The 14,932-nt window shown below is 38.6% G+C and overlaps 1 protein-coding gene across 1 annotated transcript in view; it reads left to right on the forward strand.

The window, feature by feature from the left end:
- Positions 1-14,932, forward strand: part of LOC136874430 (X-linked retinitis pigmentosa GTPase regulator-interacting protein 1) — a 1,071,624-nt gene that overhangs the window by 20,009 nt on the left and 1,036,683 nt on the right. Inside the window, exon 4 of the mRNA XM_067148064.2 lies at positions 7,578-7,680. Coding sequence (XP_067004165.2) covers positions 7,578-7,680 — 103 coding nt within the window. The remainder of the gene's footprint in view (positions 1-7,577; positions 7,681-14,932) is intronic.

A 14,932-nucleotide genomic window follows, 5' to 3' on the forward strand; every position in this document is an offset into this window, starting at 1 on the left:
CATAAATTTTTATTTTGGAGGTCGATTACCTTGTTGTTTTGTTCTTCTAAGCGTATTTTAGAAAAATATTATTTCATATTTCATATGATGTGATCGTCGTGGGTAATGGCGAGTCTCACGAATTTAATATCATAAGATCATTCCACATTGTTAAGGTCTGCAGTATTTTGCTTTGAGATCAAACAGTGTAAAAATAACCCACAAGTACTTGAAAGGTTTTCTTTTAATTATACCGAAGAATATTGCAAACGAACATGCCATAACAACATCTCAAAAGACGAAAATGACGCGCATTTTTTAACCCCGGAGGTTACCTCCGTGTGCAACTAGTAACGTATTAATTTTCGCGCGACTAAACAAGGGTTAAGGGAGGGGGGTCAGGAGGGTTAGTTATAAAAATAATCAAGAATAGTGTCGAATTCATAGTTTTCGGAGTCTCTGAGTTGAAAAGTAATACTCAAAAAAAATTTAAAGTCCAAGTTCAGCCCCCTTTTACATGGGAAGCGAGGGGGGTGGGGGGTGAGATATTGAAATAATTAAAAACAGTTTCGAATCCATAGATTTCAGGGTCTCTGAGATGAATGGTAATACTCCGGATTTTTTACAAGTCCAAGTGGTGGACAAAGGGGGTGAGAGATAAAAATAATCGAAAAAATATATATACTGTATAAAAATCTTATTTTCATCTTCTTACTATTTATAAAAATGGATGTATGTGTGTGTGGGGGTGTGTGTGGGTGTGTAAATGACACATCTCCTAACCCACTGGAGCAATTTCACCAAACTTGGTACACTTATCAGTTAGTATCAGGACACAAACCGCGTGGGGGTAAGACACCCCTAGCACCCTTACGGGCAGGGGGCGAGGGGGGTGGTATAAAAATAATCCAGAATAGTATCGAATCCATAGTTTTCGTGGTCGCTGAAATGAATAGTGACACTCCGAATTTTTTAAAGTTCATAATCAGCCCCTTTTGGGGTGAGGGTGAGGGGGGAGTGAGATATAAAAATAATCGAAAACAGTGTTGAATCTAAAATTTTTGGGGTCACTGAGATGAATGGTGACAATCCAGATTCTTTATCTGTTAGGGGTGGGGGGCGAGAGGGGGACAGTCTCATTGACAGTTGAAATCCTGTACATCATATCTATAGTGCGACGGCTAAATACTTATTAATTTTTAACAAGATCAAATACTTCCCAGTCGATTCGAGCTTTCATAAGGACGAAGTTTTACTCGAAAATTAAATAATCTAAAACTTGAAATCAAAAACATCTAAATAATTTTTAAAATGCATAATAGATCGTAACATATCAATCTGCAACTCAAAAAGGAATTCTATAAAACTTCACTTCACACATAACTAACTGGAAATGCAAATCTTAAAAGGTAAATATTCAGAGACTATCCGGGCAACGCCGGGTACTACAGCTAGTATATATATATTTATATTTATTTCCATAAGTCTATACAGAGTTTCCTTCAATTAATAGACGCTATGATATCTGGAATATAAGCCTACTTATAATATTTTGTGCAAGTGCCCGCATGGGTGCATATGACAACTCCACCCTCCAGTCACGGATAACTACCATCCAAGGGGCAAGCCTCCTATATCTCCCCGCCACGGATCTCGGACAGTTGAGAACACGCTATCACCTCATAACTGCTGTGTAAGCTAAGAGTGCCATTGCACACACCATATCCTACTCCGCCAGCTACGGATTACTGCCAGCTGTAGGTACACCCCTGGCTCTTTCAGTGCCTGACTAAATGTGTATATAGCTTTTACTCCACTACAATCTTCTTCCTTCCATTACTATAACTACTCCTTTCCTGTAACTTTAGTATACACATATTCTAACTAAAGCTAAGTACTTTCTTACATTACTAGGGTTATTCCATTCATTCTTCATCCATCTTACAAGTTTATGATCATTTTCTTTCTGACTTAATACTAATAGTTCACTATTACTCAGAAATTTTCTTCTAATCACTATAGGTTCTTTACATACTTTTACAAGATGAAATTCTTCTCACATTTATCCACACAACACACATCTTGCATTGTCCTTTTCCCTTGTCCATCCCTTGTTTTTATGAATTCTCGTCATCCACCATACCAGCCCTCTTCTTTCTCTTCTGTTTACGTTACTTATCCTTACATTCATTTCCTTGCTTATCATATTAAATATCGAGAGGTGTTGGTGATTTTGTAAATGTCCTTTAAAAAATACAATATAAATATAGCATTCAGAACTAATAATAAGAATTCTGACATCTTATACAACTCCACCTCTATTAATAAATTTAATTGTTTTTCTAAATCAGGTGTTTATAGATTCAAATGTCATGATTGCAATTTTTCTAACGTCGGACAAACAGGGAGAAACTTCATCACTGGATACTCAGAACATAAGAATGCCATTAGATTCAATAAATTTTTGGCTGTAGGTCAACATATGCATGACTATAACCATAATTTCACCAATATTCAACAAGATCTAAGAATTCTTAAAACATTACAAAAAGGCCAATTACTTGACATAACAGAGAATGTTTTCATACATTTAGATCAATATTTTAACTCTAATTACAACCAAAATAAATTATATGAAAAAACAAACATTCTATTTGATCTTTTTATCATTATTCTTAAAAATTTTAATTTAACCAATCTAAGTTCAATCTTCCATTCTATTCATTCTACCTCTCCTCAGCATTTACCTCCATTCCCTCATTCTTCAGCCCCTCCTTAAGTTTCCCTCTTAACACTTTTCATTAAACCTTAGTATTTTTTTTCCTTATAATCTCTATCATATTCTTTTTTTCCTTTTCCTTTTTCTTTTTAATGTCATTTGCTTCCTAGCATGTTATTTTACTAATACGTCCAACACTTGGTTACATAAGATGAGTCACAATTTAACTTATTTCTTTTCATTTAATATTTTACGTTTCTTAAATATTGTTAATATTTCCTACATTTTCTAATTTATTTTTTCTTTCTTTTATATCAGCATTGGGTGAGATTTCATTCCACCATTTGAATACAAAGAATAAAATCTTAACTCAATTCAGGTGCCATTTTACTTTCATTTTTTAGTCATTAATCTCCATGGATACCTTAAATATTTTTTACACTGTTTTCTTTATATAAAACTATATAGAATTTCCTTTCCACTGCAATAATATATTTTTGTTCAACTCATATTTATATTAGGACATTACTTTCCATAGCCTATATGCTCAGTTCTAATAATAATAATAACGTTATTTGTTTTACGTCCCACTAACGACTCTTACGGTTTTCGGAGACGCCGAGGTGCCGGAATTTAGTCCCGCAGGAGTTCTTTTACGTGCCAGTAAATCTACCGACACGAGGCTGACGTATTTGAGCACCTTCAAATACCACCGCAATGAGCCAGGATCGAACCTGCCAAGTTGGGGTCAGAAGGCCAGCGCCTTAACCGTCTGAGCCACTCAGCCCGGCGATGCTCAGTTCTACATCTCATCAAGATTATAAGCGATTTGAAGTGTGTCTACACTTTGCAGTGATACAAAGAATATCAGAAGACTTCTTCTCTACTACAACAGCTTTATGCATACATGCCCCATTCCATACACCATCAAGATTGTGAATTTCAACTTGTATCTACGCTCTTGAGTACTATGAAGAATATTAAAGACTTCTTCTCATATATTCCTACAGCTAAGTGAATGAAGAATATAAAAGACTTCTTCTCGTATATTCCTACAGCTAAGTGAACTAAAGTGTTTTTAAGGAAATTCTAAAAACAATCTTCATAGTGTCACACTTCTGTATGTTTTAAGACCATCTTTAAAACTACTGTTTCAAATACGTTGCTTTACACGTGATATAGCTGAAGATGACCTTTAAATAGGTCGAAACTAGTCCCATTAAATTTTTATTTAATAAACACTACTCAATTTGTATTGAAAAGGTGGATTTAACTAGGGTCAGTCAGGGTAATTATGAGACAGACAACAAGAAGGGGAAAAATGAGACACTCAATTTTTTCTGCTCTAATTAATAATCTCAACACTTTGCATGAATGATATTATATATTAGTCTTTTATCCATTGTGGTAAAATAATTGGAAAGTGTCCGAACTATATATCTAGCAGTACACAAGTTTTTCCTGAGTGGAGTTTTTTCTAACCAAAAAACTTTCATGCATTGCACTTTGTATTTTGTTACTCTGGCTCAACCCAAATATCCAGGAAAGTGTTTCTGGTTTTATTTGGTAGTGTAAGGGAGAATCTTCTTTTTCAGCTTGAAAACACAATTTTAAGTTTTTGATTTGAGAAGAAAATTCATTTAAAAAAAGGGGGTAAATATGAGACATCATTAGGGTAAAAGTGAGACACTTTCAGGGGAAAACTGAGACAGTTGGTACACTTGTTTCTGTACCTAAATACTTGTTTGTCATTCCTACAGACTCCTTTCCTGATATACTTCCTGAAAATTCTTTCGAGAATATCCTACTTTCAAAAATCAAACACACTGCCAAAACCATGATGAAGCGAAGAAGAGTGGACCCGACAGCAAAGGTGATAACATCTGAAGAGTATTCCCAGCTTGTGAAGGAAAAGTAGAAACCACTTTATAAGAAGGTTAGAAAGGGTACAGGTATTCAAAAGGCAACAGTTCCAGTAGTAAAACCTCCATCTAAGACAAGAGCAGAAGTTCATTCACTGAGCTCGATAGCTGCAGTCGCTTAAGTGCGGCCAGTATCCAGTATTTGGGAGACAGTAGGTTCAAACCCCACTGTCGGCAGCCCTGAAAATGGTTTTCCGTGGTTTTCCATTTTCACACCAGGAAAATGCTGGGGCTGTACCTTAATTAAGGCCACGGCCACTTCGTTCCCACTCCTAGCCCTTTCCTGTCCCATCATCGCCATAAGACCAATCTGTGCCGGTGTGACGTAAAGCACCTAGCAAAAAGAAAGTAGTTCATTCTTCTGACTCAGCTACAAGCGAAGATGAAGATTGGCAAGGTAGCGGTGACAGTCTTGATGAAGTTGATCTGCTTGACACAGATGCTGAGGAAATGACCATGGCAGATGAAGTAAATCCAGGTAACTTTGTACCTGTACTTTTTGAAAGTTCTGGAAAGCAGCATTCTTTTCAATATAAATATGTTGCCACTGTTCAGAAAGTTCTGGAAGGTGGAGACATGCAAATCATGTGTCTCAATTGTGTGGACAATAACAAAACTGTGTTAAGGCTTAATGAAAATGATGTATCTGTTGTGAAAAAGTCAAAATTACTAGGGAAATTGCCTGTTCCAATAATAACAGGAAAAGGTAGAGGCATTACATTTGCATTCCCAGGAACAGTTGATGTTTTTGAGAAAAAAAAAAGAAAAAGAAAAAAAAACCAACAACTAGAACTCCTACATTTTCTGTTAAGTCAGTTTAAACCAAGTGATGTCTCATTTTTTCACCATTCTGATTACAATGGGCACTATGTATTTATTTAGTATAATTAAAATGTAACATAAATTCAGGCATAAAGCTCAGGTACCATTTAATTAGATGGTATAATGTCAACAGTCTATACTAAGTCATTTTTGTCAGGAATGAGTATAAAAATGCATCTCAAGCCTAAATTTCGTGGTATCAAAACATGGCCATTTTGTTCCTATAATAAAACTGAGGAAAGTGTTGCAAACTATTACACCCAGATTTTTTCCTGTCTTCCATTGACCCTAAGCTGTCTCACAATTACCCTGTTAACTCTCCAACATGATTTTACAGTCTGCTACAATACTGTCTCACTTTTCCCCTGGGTTGTCTCATAATTCCCCCTTTTGCAGGTTAAAAATGAGACGCACATTTATATTTATTTTTCAAAAGTTAATGAATATATAGTAATCTGTTGTTTCCATTGTTTTTTGTAATACCAGTCACAACTTATTATGATTTTTTGTATAACTGTCACTGTTGCAGTTTGTAATTTATGAACAAAGTTGTAAAAAATGTCTCATATTTACCCTGACTGACCCTAATTATTTCAGTTTGCATCTTACATCCCAAAAAGGGGAAAAAATGTCTTGGTTGGCTCAACAATGCACAAACAAGGTCTTATTGATGAAGAATCTGGTGACCAGCTTAAGCCAGAACTGATCACGTTCTACGACCTAACTAAAGGAGGTGTTGATGTGGTCCACCACATGAAAACTGAATATTGTGTCAACAGAGTGAGCAACAGGTGGCCACTGACAGTGTTCTATTCTTTGCTAAGCATTGGAGTCATAAACGGCCAAATAATATTGAAGGCCAACACAACACTCTTTTGCCTAGATGAAAATATTTGCCTGAACTAGCTAGAGAACTTGCGCTTCCTCACATGACAAGACGCTCATCATTGACAAATTTGTCGGTTACACTATGATAGAAGGTAAGATATGTTGCCAAGATAAAAGACCCAGAACCTCGTCGTGAAAATGGACCTAAAATTAGATGTGCCTACTGTCCACTACGGAAAAACAGTTTCGCTCAAGCCAGGCGTGGTAGCTGCCGTCATGCTGTTTGTAAGGAGCACATTGCAACTACAGTTATCACCTGCTTCCAGTGCTGTGAACAAGAAAATCCCAAGATGCTCAAGAATAAAAGTCCAAAGACTCTTTCATAGGCCTGTAACATGTTTGATACTGATCATCTTTCTTATATTCCATTTTATAGTGTTTTCAATGGTCTCTTTTTCAAATTAAGTATTTTTAAAGGCCTATTGAAAAATTTCCTTTCTTCATAATATTAATAGTAGTTGTTCCTAATAGATCACAACATTATTTGATAAATAAAATTTTGGTTTTTATAACTTTCTAACCTGTTTATGATTTTTTTTTTCCATTTGTTAGATTGAACGGTGTAACAAAAAATAGCGAGAGTAATCCCGGGTTAAAATAGGTCATTGACCTTTGTATGCATGTTGCCTATTACTAGATACTTTACAATTCAAACTGCATGTACTAAATGCTCACATCATGAACTAACAGAAATGTTGGTACCAAACACACAAGTGTTTGTTGTAGGAGTCATTTGCTGAAGACAACCGTAAAACAACTAGCTGCAAGTGCTCGTATGGGATAATTCATTTACTTTTTTAAAGCGAAAGTCAGTTTCATTTCATAAATTATAATTTGAACAAACTCATAGGAAGGAAGAAGATGTGCATTCTGCTGCTTATTTGTTTTCTAGCTAGAATTTTACTGTGCTAAAGTGTAGTAATGTTGCAGAACTGTATTTTAATAGTGTATGATAAAGAGTTAATGTATATTGTTAAGTGATTAGGTATGTTGTTTCCTGGATGAAGAATTTCATGATGTTTGCCTTGAAAATGCAATGATATTTCTACAATAGATTTTTGGGGAATCCTGAATTTTTACCAATCTTTTGTTATTTAAGTATGTATGTAAGATTGACCTTTGAACTCGTATCGAATAAATCTGAAGTTGTTCTTTTCTGTCTACAAAATTGCCTGTTTTTTAAATTCATAGTTTGTAGACTATTGTTAAATTAATAAGCTTTGTTAAATTTTTTAAATAATTGAAAGATGGCCGATGATCCAGAGAGAGACCTCATACCAGTTAAAGAGGAACTCAATTACGACAGCAGAATGAAAGCTCCAGTATCCCCATATCCTTTGGATGAGAGAGGTATGGTTTTCTTCTCACTGATTTATTTTTTTAGTGTAACGATATTGAATGTTGACGGATAACTTGTACAAGCATTATTAATAGTCATTTGTGAAGGCAGAATAGGATTCTCTTGCTCTGAAACAGAGGGATATACAATGTCATATGTCTGAAATACTCTTGTTCTGCCTACTTTGCCATTAAATGTTGCATTGAAACAATTATTCAAGAAAGAATTTTGTCTCTGTAGGATGCAAGATATTGATAGCTCATATGTAACTGTCAAATTCATGTGAAAAACAGGAAGGCTGTTGGGATGAATTGCAATAAACTGCAGTATCTTCTGCTAAATATGAAGAAGGATAAGAGAAGCATTAGTTAGTGGTGGTGGTAGTGATTATTCTTTTAAGAGGAAATAAAAGGTCATGAAGGACATGAAAATGTACCGTCGGTTTGGAGTTGACCATGGTCGGTTGGATAGGATAGAAGATAGTGAGGAGCCTGACACAAGTAAGTAGAAGCAATTCCAGGATTCAGTTAAGGGCACCCCTGTGGGTGGAGGCTGCAAACAAAGAATATACTCTCGGTATCCCCTGCCTGTCCTAAAAGGTAACTAATAGAAGTATCCTGGGCACAGAAATGGATTGTAGCACTGGAGTCCATGAATTAGACTCCTTGTGGGTGGGAGAGTTTGAATACATACACGGGTAATCCCTACCTGTTTTTGTAGAAGGTGATTAAAAGGGTCAAGTGTCCATTGGACCCCTCTCAAGGGTTAGTTACAGACCAGTCAAAATTTGTGTGTGTGTGTGCTGCTTTGGGAAGGGCCTCATACACGTGTGATTACACTTAAAAGCCCAGACGGTATCCACAACCCCTCAAGTGGGTGCGCCATGTATCCTGCAGTAGTATCTGCCTGACAACACGTCCCCACACAGCTGAATGCCAGATCATCATTAGTATAATTTTTATTATTATTCCTGAAATATTGGTCTAATAGCAGTGTTATAAGAAGCGGTAGGCCTTGGGGCTGGATATTAAAGCACCATAAATAAAATATACCCAAAACTTTATTTTAAAAATAGAACAAGTTGCCTTCCTCCGTTTTCACAAAATTGAGTTACTTAAAATAATTAATCACTCATATTTAAGTAATACTAAGAAACAAGAATACATTATAACCACCTTAAAACAATGAGGGAACCAGCCCTCATAAATAGGTACCATACAGTTTACAACAAGTGAGAGAAAGGTTTCTTACTCCGAAGAGCTAGAGCATACCCTGGCTATTAAACATTATAATTTAAATTTAAAGACACTCCCAAATAAGCGGAGAACACTAAACAAATTTAATACCAAAGAGAAACCAGAGTTTGCACCAAACTAGTTAATAGCCTTTGTATTTCGAACATCAATTGTCCAAGGCATGATAAGAAATGCCACCAAATGAATTTACAGCAAAATAACATGCTACGCTAAGTAGAACCGTCAGAACTTATACGACTTAGCAGAGGCTTATTCCTCTACATACGGAGTTTTCAGATTGCCCATAGTACAGACACTTCCCGAAGGGGAAAACATCATTACAAAATAATACATGTTATTTCTAAACACCAGCGGATCTACACCCTTAGAGCTCTCAAAGAGAAGCTAAAACGATACAAGTTTACAATGGATACATGTTAATAAAAGGCGTTTTCTAATACTTCAGGCCTATCCCATATATAGACATTCCAAGAAAGGAAAAAAAAGTCCCACTCTCTTACCTTCACACTTCGTGACCGGGGACGAAGGGCCAGAGAAAGGAGGCTGACAAGGGAGCTCACAGCCCAAGTGCCAGCAGGCAATTGCACGAGGCAGAATCTCCACCGCAAGTCGCGGTCAAGGTCAAGTCTCGCATAACTCCTCAAAGGGGCGAGGAGAGAGGGGAAGGGCCGTGAAGCGAAGTGAGGGGGACATCGATTCAAAAGGCGGTGCTTCAGAGTGAGAACATTCTCAATTTCTCTGAAGCCATGCGGGGGAACAAGAGAAAGATTTATTATTTTAACCCTTTCCACTGAAATTATTTGTAAGTCCTGATTTCTCCCAACTCGTATTTATTTCTGTCAGTATTCTTCATATTTTAAAACCTGGTATTAAGTACTGGTTGTAACAATATATGCAGGAAGGAACAACAAAATTAATGAACGAATGGTATTTACGTGACACAAAATCAAGTTTTTCACTTAACGGTATGTCTTGAGTGTGTGGAAGTGTTCAAAGCAAATGCATGGATGGAGCCCTGCTTCCTTATCCAACCAGTCTTCACTAAAATTATCCTGCATATCTGCCTTACTGTTCATCCCCATGTTGATAATTACACCAACAAATGCCTTCAGCTTTTCTAAAGTCCCAGCTTTCCAAGAAAACCAGATAGATCTCCTCTGAAGTGGAGTATTTTGGTGTATTTTCAATTCGGCAAATTTTTTTGTCTCATGGATAATAAAGGTTATATCAACTTATCAACAAAAAATAGCTACCAGGACTTTTAGTTCTATTTTAGGTCTATTGCCACAACTTAATGAATCCACTGAATAATCTGTAAGGAAATTTAGCTAATCCTACATCACCCATTCTCCACAATCTCCAAGGTATGTTTGAAGTCAGCACTGTATGACTGGGACTGGAACGAGTCACAGTACTGTTGCCTCCTCCATGATTTCCTGCGACAATGATATCAATATCGCCATTTGAATCACTGGTGGATATATCACTTTCATCGCCAGATTCAAAATTTTCATCACTTTCATGGTCACTATCATCAAAATCAGCCAAAAAGACGCAAGAATCTCAACTTCGGTCAGACTGTGCACCGCCATATTGCTTCACGTGACTGCATTCCATTGTCAAGGAAACGAAGCAATTTTGCCAAGCGAAGAGAAGCTAAAACACACCTATTTGGTTTCTTGCAGTTTCAGGAAGGGACCAGCACTTACGAAACGAAGTACAAAAGCCCTGACTTTCCAGGTAACCTAGCAACGAGCGGCGAAACGTGTCGAGTCAGGGTCGACACATAAGCTGTAACGCTAAGTGACGGCTGTCGACCTCAAGTCGACACGAGCGGAAAGGGTTAAGGGGAAACCCATAGCAGAATAAAGAATACATTTAAAATACATGTAACAAGTACACAACACAGCTTGCAAGCATTATAAAGCACATGGAACAAACAAACGATGGCAGGGGAGAGAAAAACGTTTTCATGGCACAGATCCTCTCCTTCTGAAAAACCGGTGTCGGTAAAAGTTCAGAATTAAACAGCAATATCCAACTTCAATATAGTCCTTTTTAAGATGAGTAGGAAATGCTTCCATAATCTACTCCTTCATGGAGCGGACTGATACACAATTCACAGGTCGAGTACAGACTCGCAAAGGAAGGAAAACCTTCCCACATAGTAAGTTCATGCAAGGAGCTCCAGCTAGCTTGCAGATTAATTTACGGTGTGTCAATTTCCACTTGGTCCTCCACATAAACAAAGATACGGATAGGCGGGGATAGCCAAGGTGAGTAGTGCTCCGCCAAACGAAGAAAGTTGGAATGAACAGGCTCCAAATTTGTTGTCGTCTATTACGGGCCGAAACAATCGGCTATCAGGATGCACGAAGTACCAAAACTCCACCGAGGGGCCCTCCCAGAGAGCTCAGGAAACAGGATCCTCCAGGTGGCTAGAATGACAGACATAGAGCCGACAGAAGTTGGTAACAATTTCCACTTTCAAGAAGGACCGGGGAAAGGTCGACACCGCCAGGCCGCAGGCATGCCCCGGCACCAGCGTGAAGGTAATGCGGGTAGCAAGCAAGGGGGGGGGGGGGGGGGGTTGAACGGAGTGGGCATGAGGTAGAAGAAGTACAAAACATACTAATCAATAAAATACACTCCAACGCACCATATAAGGTTGTAATTCAATAAGAGTTCAGCACTTGGAGAAAGAAACCCTCCTCAAATAAAATGGAAGAAAAGCAAAGAGCGTCCTATCAAGACGGCACCGAGAACTTAGGCAGGCTTGACCTGAGGGATGTGAACTTGATATCTGACAGTAGTTTATCCAAAAGCCTAGTGAGGACGGCGGCACCGGTCGAAATCCCAAAGGGCAAGCAACGAAATTCATATAAATTCCAGTCAGTGGCAAATGCCGTCAAATGCCGCGACAAGGGGCAAGAGGTATCTGATAGTAGGCTTGGTTCAGATCCAATACGGTGAAATATCTAGCCCTCCTAAATCAGGAGAAACAAGAGTGTAAGTCCGGGAGCGGTACTGACTGCAGCACAATTTCCTTGTTCAAAAACCCTATAATCCAGCACAGGTCTGAACCCGCCCTGAGGTTTAGGGACGAGAAATATGGGTGAAGAATAAGCAGAAGTAGAGGGTTGAATAATCCCCTGGTCAAGTATCTTATCGATGTTCTCCTTCAAGGCCTTCATTTTAGGTGGAGACAAACAGTAAGGGGGAATTCTAACAGGAGTCGAATCAAATACTTCAATTTTGTATGCCAAAATGTTGGTTATGCCCAATTCCTCGGAAAACACATTCGAAAAGGTGTCGCACAGCTCCCTAACATTCTGCGCCTGATCCTCAGGCAGATGCCATCTCACTCTGAGGGTGCACAATCGAATGAAAGGACACAGAATTAGATAAGCACAAGGGGATTTTTAATGACTGACAAAACTTGAACCACCAAACTCCTTTCTGTAAGTCCAGAACTAATCCGGAGTAGGAAAAAAATTACTTCCCAAAACGACGGGACACGACAAATCCTTGGCTACATAAAAAGAAAACTTCCACGAAAAATTAGAAACACGGATTTTACTAGTAAAGGAACCCATAACATCGACCCTAGAAGAGTGGGCTGATACACACGAAACAGAGACCGGTTCTAAATCAGGAAATCTACATATCGCTTTATACGTGGCGTACTATTTCTCGCTAACCAAGAAGGGCACGCGACCCGAGCCCAGTAAGGCCAACATGGGTTCGCATCCTATTTCCACTTTGATAAAGAGGACACTCCCTTTCACATCCGCAGAGATCCGTAAGCAGTCAGATGGATAGGTACCCTATAAATGCTGACTAGAGGCACCATGAGTGCTATTATCCACTGGGGGATCGTGAGCCACAAAACCCCCCTTACCTAGTCAGCTGGATGCTGAACTTCCAACACAATTCCTCGCCAAGTGTCCCGCAAGTCCACACTTCAAGCAGACAATATTGCCACTCCTAAGAGGGACATTTTCATTGGTGCCCCCCGAGAAGGGCAACTGTTACGCAAATGCTCCCGTAATCTGCACCTGTAACATTTCCTCTGATTAACTGGTTTTCGTGAATGAGGAGCGCTGGATACATTGGGCAACGACGAAATACTCCCTGTGCGTAAGGTGTCCGTGTGATGAACTCCTTTAGCTTCGACGACCATCGCCTCCAATTCCGAAAAATTGCGGGGATGAGCCGCAAAACATAAGCAAGAACGATACAAAGGGTTTGTGCCCTCAACGATGGTCAAGACAATCTGCTCTTCTGAATATGGGGGGCAAAAACCCTGGCATAACTTTTGATGTCCAAAATGAAATCAGCTAACGATTCATCATTACACTGGACTCTGAAATAGAATTTTTGGATGAACGAATTTAAAGCCCTAGCCGGGATGAATGAGTTAATAAATGCGCGTGGAATTGTTGGAGGGTTGGCTGTTCAGCGATAGCCTTAACAATCCTATGAGACAAGACCCCAGTCGCCAAAGGATAAATGATCTGTAAAAGATGGGTATGCAAAATTCCGAAAACCAAAGCATGGTCCTGGAATTCCACCAGAAAGCAAAGAAAGGCTACCACGTCTCTAGGAGAATTGACGGAATAATTTGGGGCACCCTTCAACATTAGCGTCAAGGGATGAGGGATATTGGAGAAGGTAGAAATATTCGATGATAAAAATAGATTGCAAGGGTAACTGCTCCGACCTCCACATTCCCTATGGTTTACCCGAGTCGTCTCCACTTACAGAGGGGGCCGAAGGGAGAGATTTAGTTTTGACTAACAGCTTCGCTAGCAGGCATTGTCTCTAATGGCTACACGTGTGCTAGAATGTCTAACTAGTTTGTTTTACTTTGGAGTGGCATTAGCAGGCTTGTGATTAGTGCTGATATGCATCCTAGTTCCAGAGCCTGACATATAGTTTCGGGGAATGATAGAAGCTCCTCTATGTTTGGAGTGTCTTGTGAATTAGTTTGAATTCTCACGACTTCCTTGTAGTGGAGTCGACACTGCCTAGCATCATTTGAGCTAGCAGTACTTCGTGAAGTTGCATCTTTGGGCAAAAGGTTTCTACTGCATTGAGATTACACCTCATATGATTGACAAGCTTCCGCAATTCTGAAGGAGAATCTTTGCTTACACGAGGAGGTGACAGTAATTCAGCTGCATATGTGGCAACTATTAATCTAATATTGTTGTATCGATAGGTTATTAAACCCCAAGCTACAGAAAAATTTTGATTACTTATTGTGAGATTTTGTAACAACTCATGAGGTTCTGCTTCTATGAAGACAGTAAATTATGCAATTTCTGTATGTCTGATAGAGATTCATTGGAAACTATCAAGCTGTCAAATGTATCTTGGAACTGAACCCATATCCGGTAGTCACAGTCAAAACAGGGGAAATTGATAGTAGGCAAGCGTATGCTGTTACTAGAAGCAGTAGAGGGTGCTGAATGATAGTCTATACTTCAACTGGGATCAGATGATGCAGACTTTAAAAGTGCAGTCTTCTTAACCTTAAGTTCGTAGAAAGAATTTCCAAAATCACCCCTGTCTATGCAATGATCTTGACCTTCATCGTCTAGTTCAAGCTCAGGCTGAAATTTGTCATACTATTGCCATATATATGTCATTTGATATAAGTAGTTACGAATGTGCTCTAGATTTTGACTGTCTTGGAATGTTTTAACAAAGTTCTCAATTTGTTTTAAGTTAGCCTTGGCCAAGCCTCTTTGCTTAACCAACAATTTACTCTGATTTTCATCCATAGTGTATATACAATTAGAAACAGGAACTAACAGGTAAGCCTGAAATATGATCTGTTGTTGTGTCACTGCAACTGCAGCTCTTCATTTCCTGTAGCATGAGTAATGTACGTCTTACCCTGGGACTGCAGTTCACAGACATAAGCTGTATAAACACTTCGCCTTTCAGTAACTTTCGAACCACACGTACGCACGTTTCTGAACATAGTTTAGTTTCACTG

This window comes from Anabrus simplex, chromosome 5 (assembly GCF_040414725.1).
Source record: "Anabrus simplex isolate iqAnaSimp1 chromosome 5, ASM4041472v1, whole genome shotgun sequence".
Classification (NCBI taxonomy): Eukaryota; Metazoa; Arthropoda; class Insecta; order Orthoptera; family Tettigoniidae; genus Anabrus; species Anabrus simplex.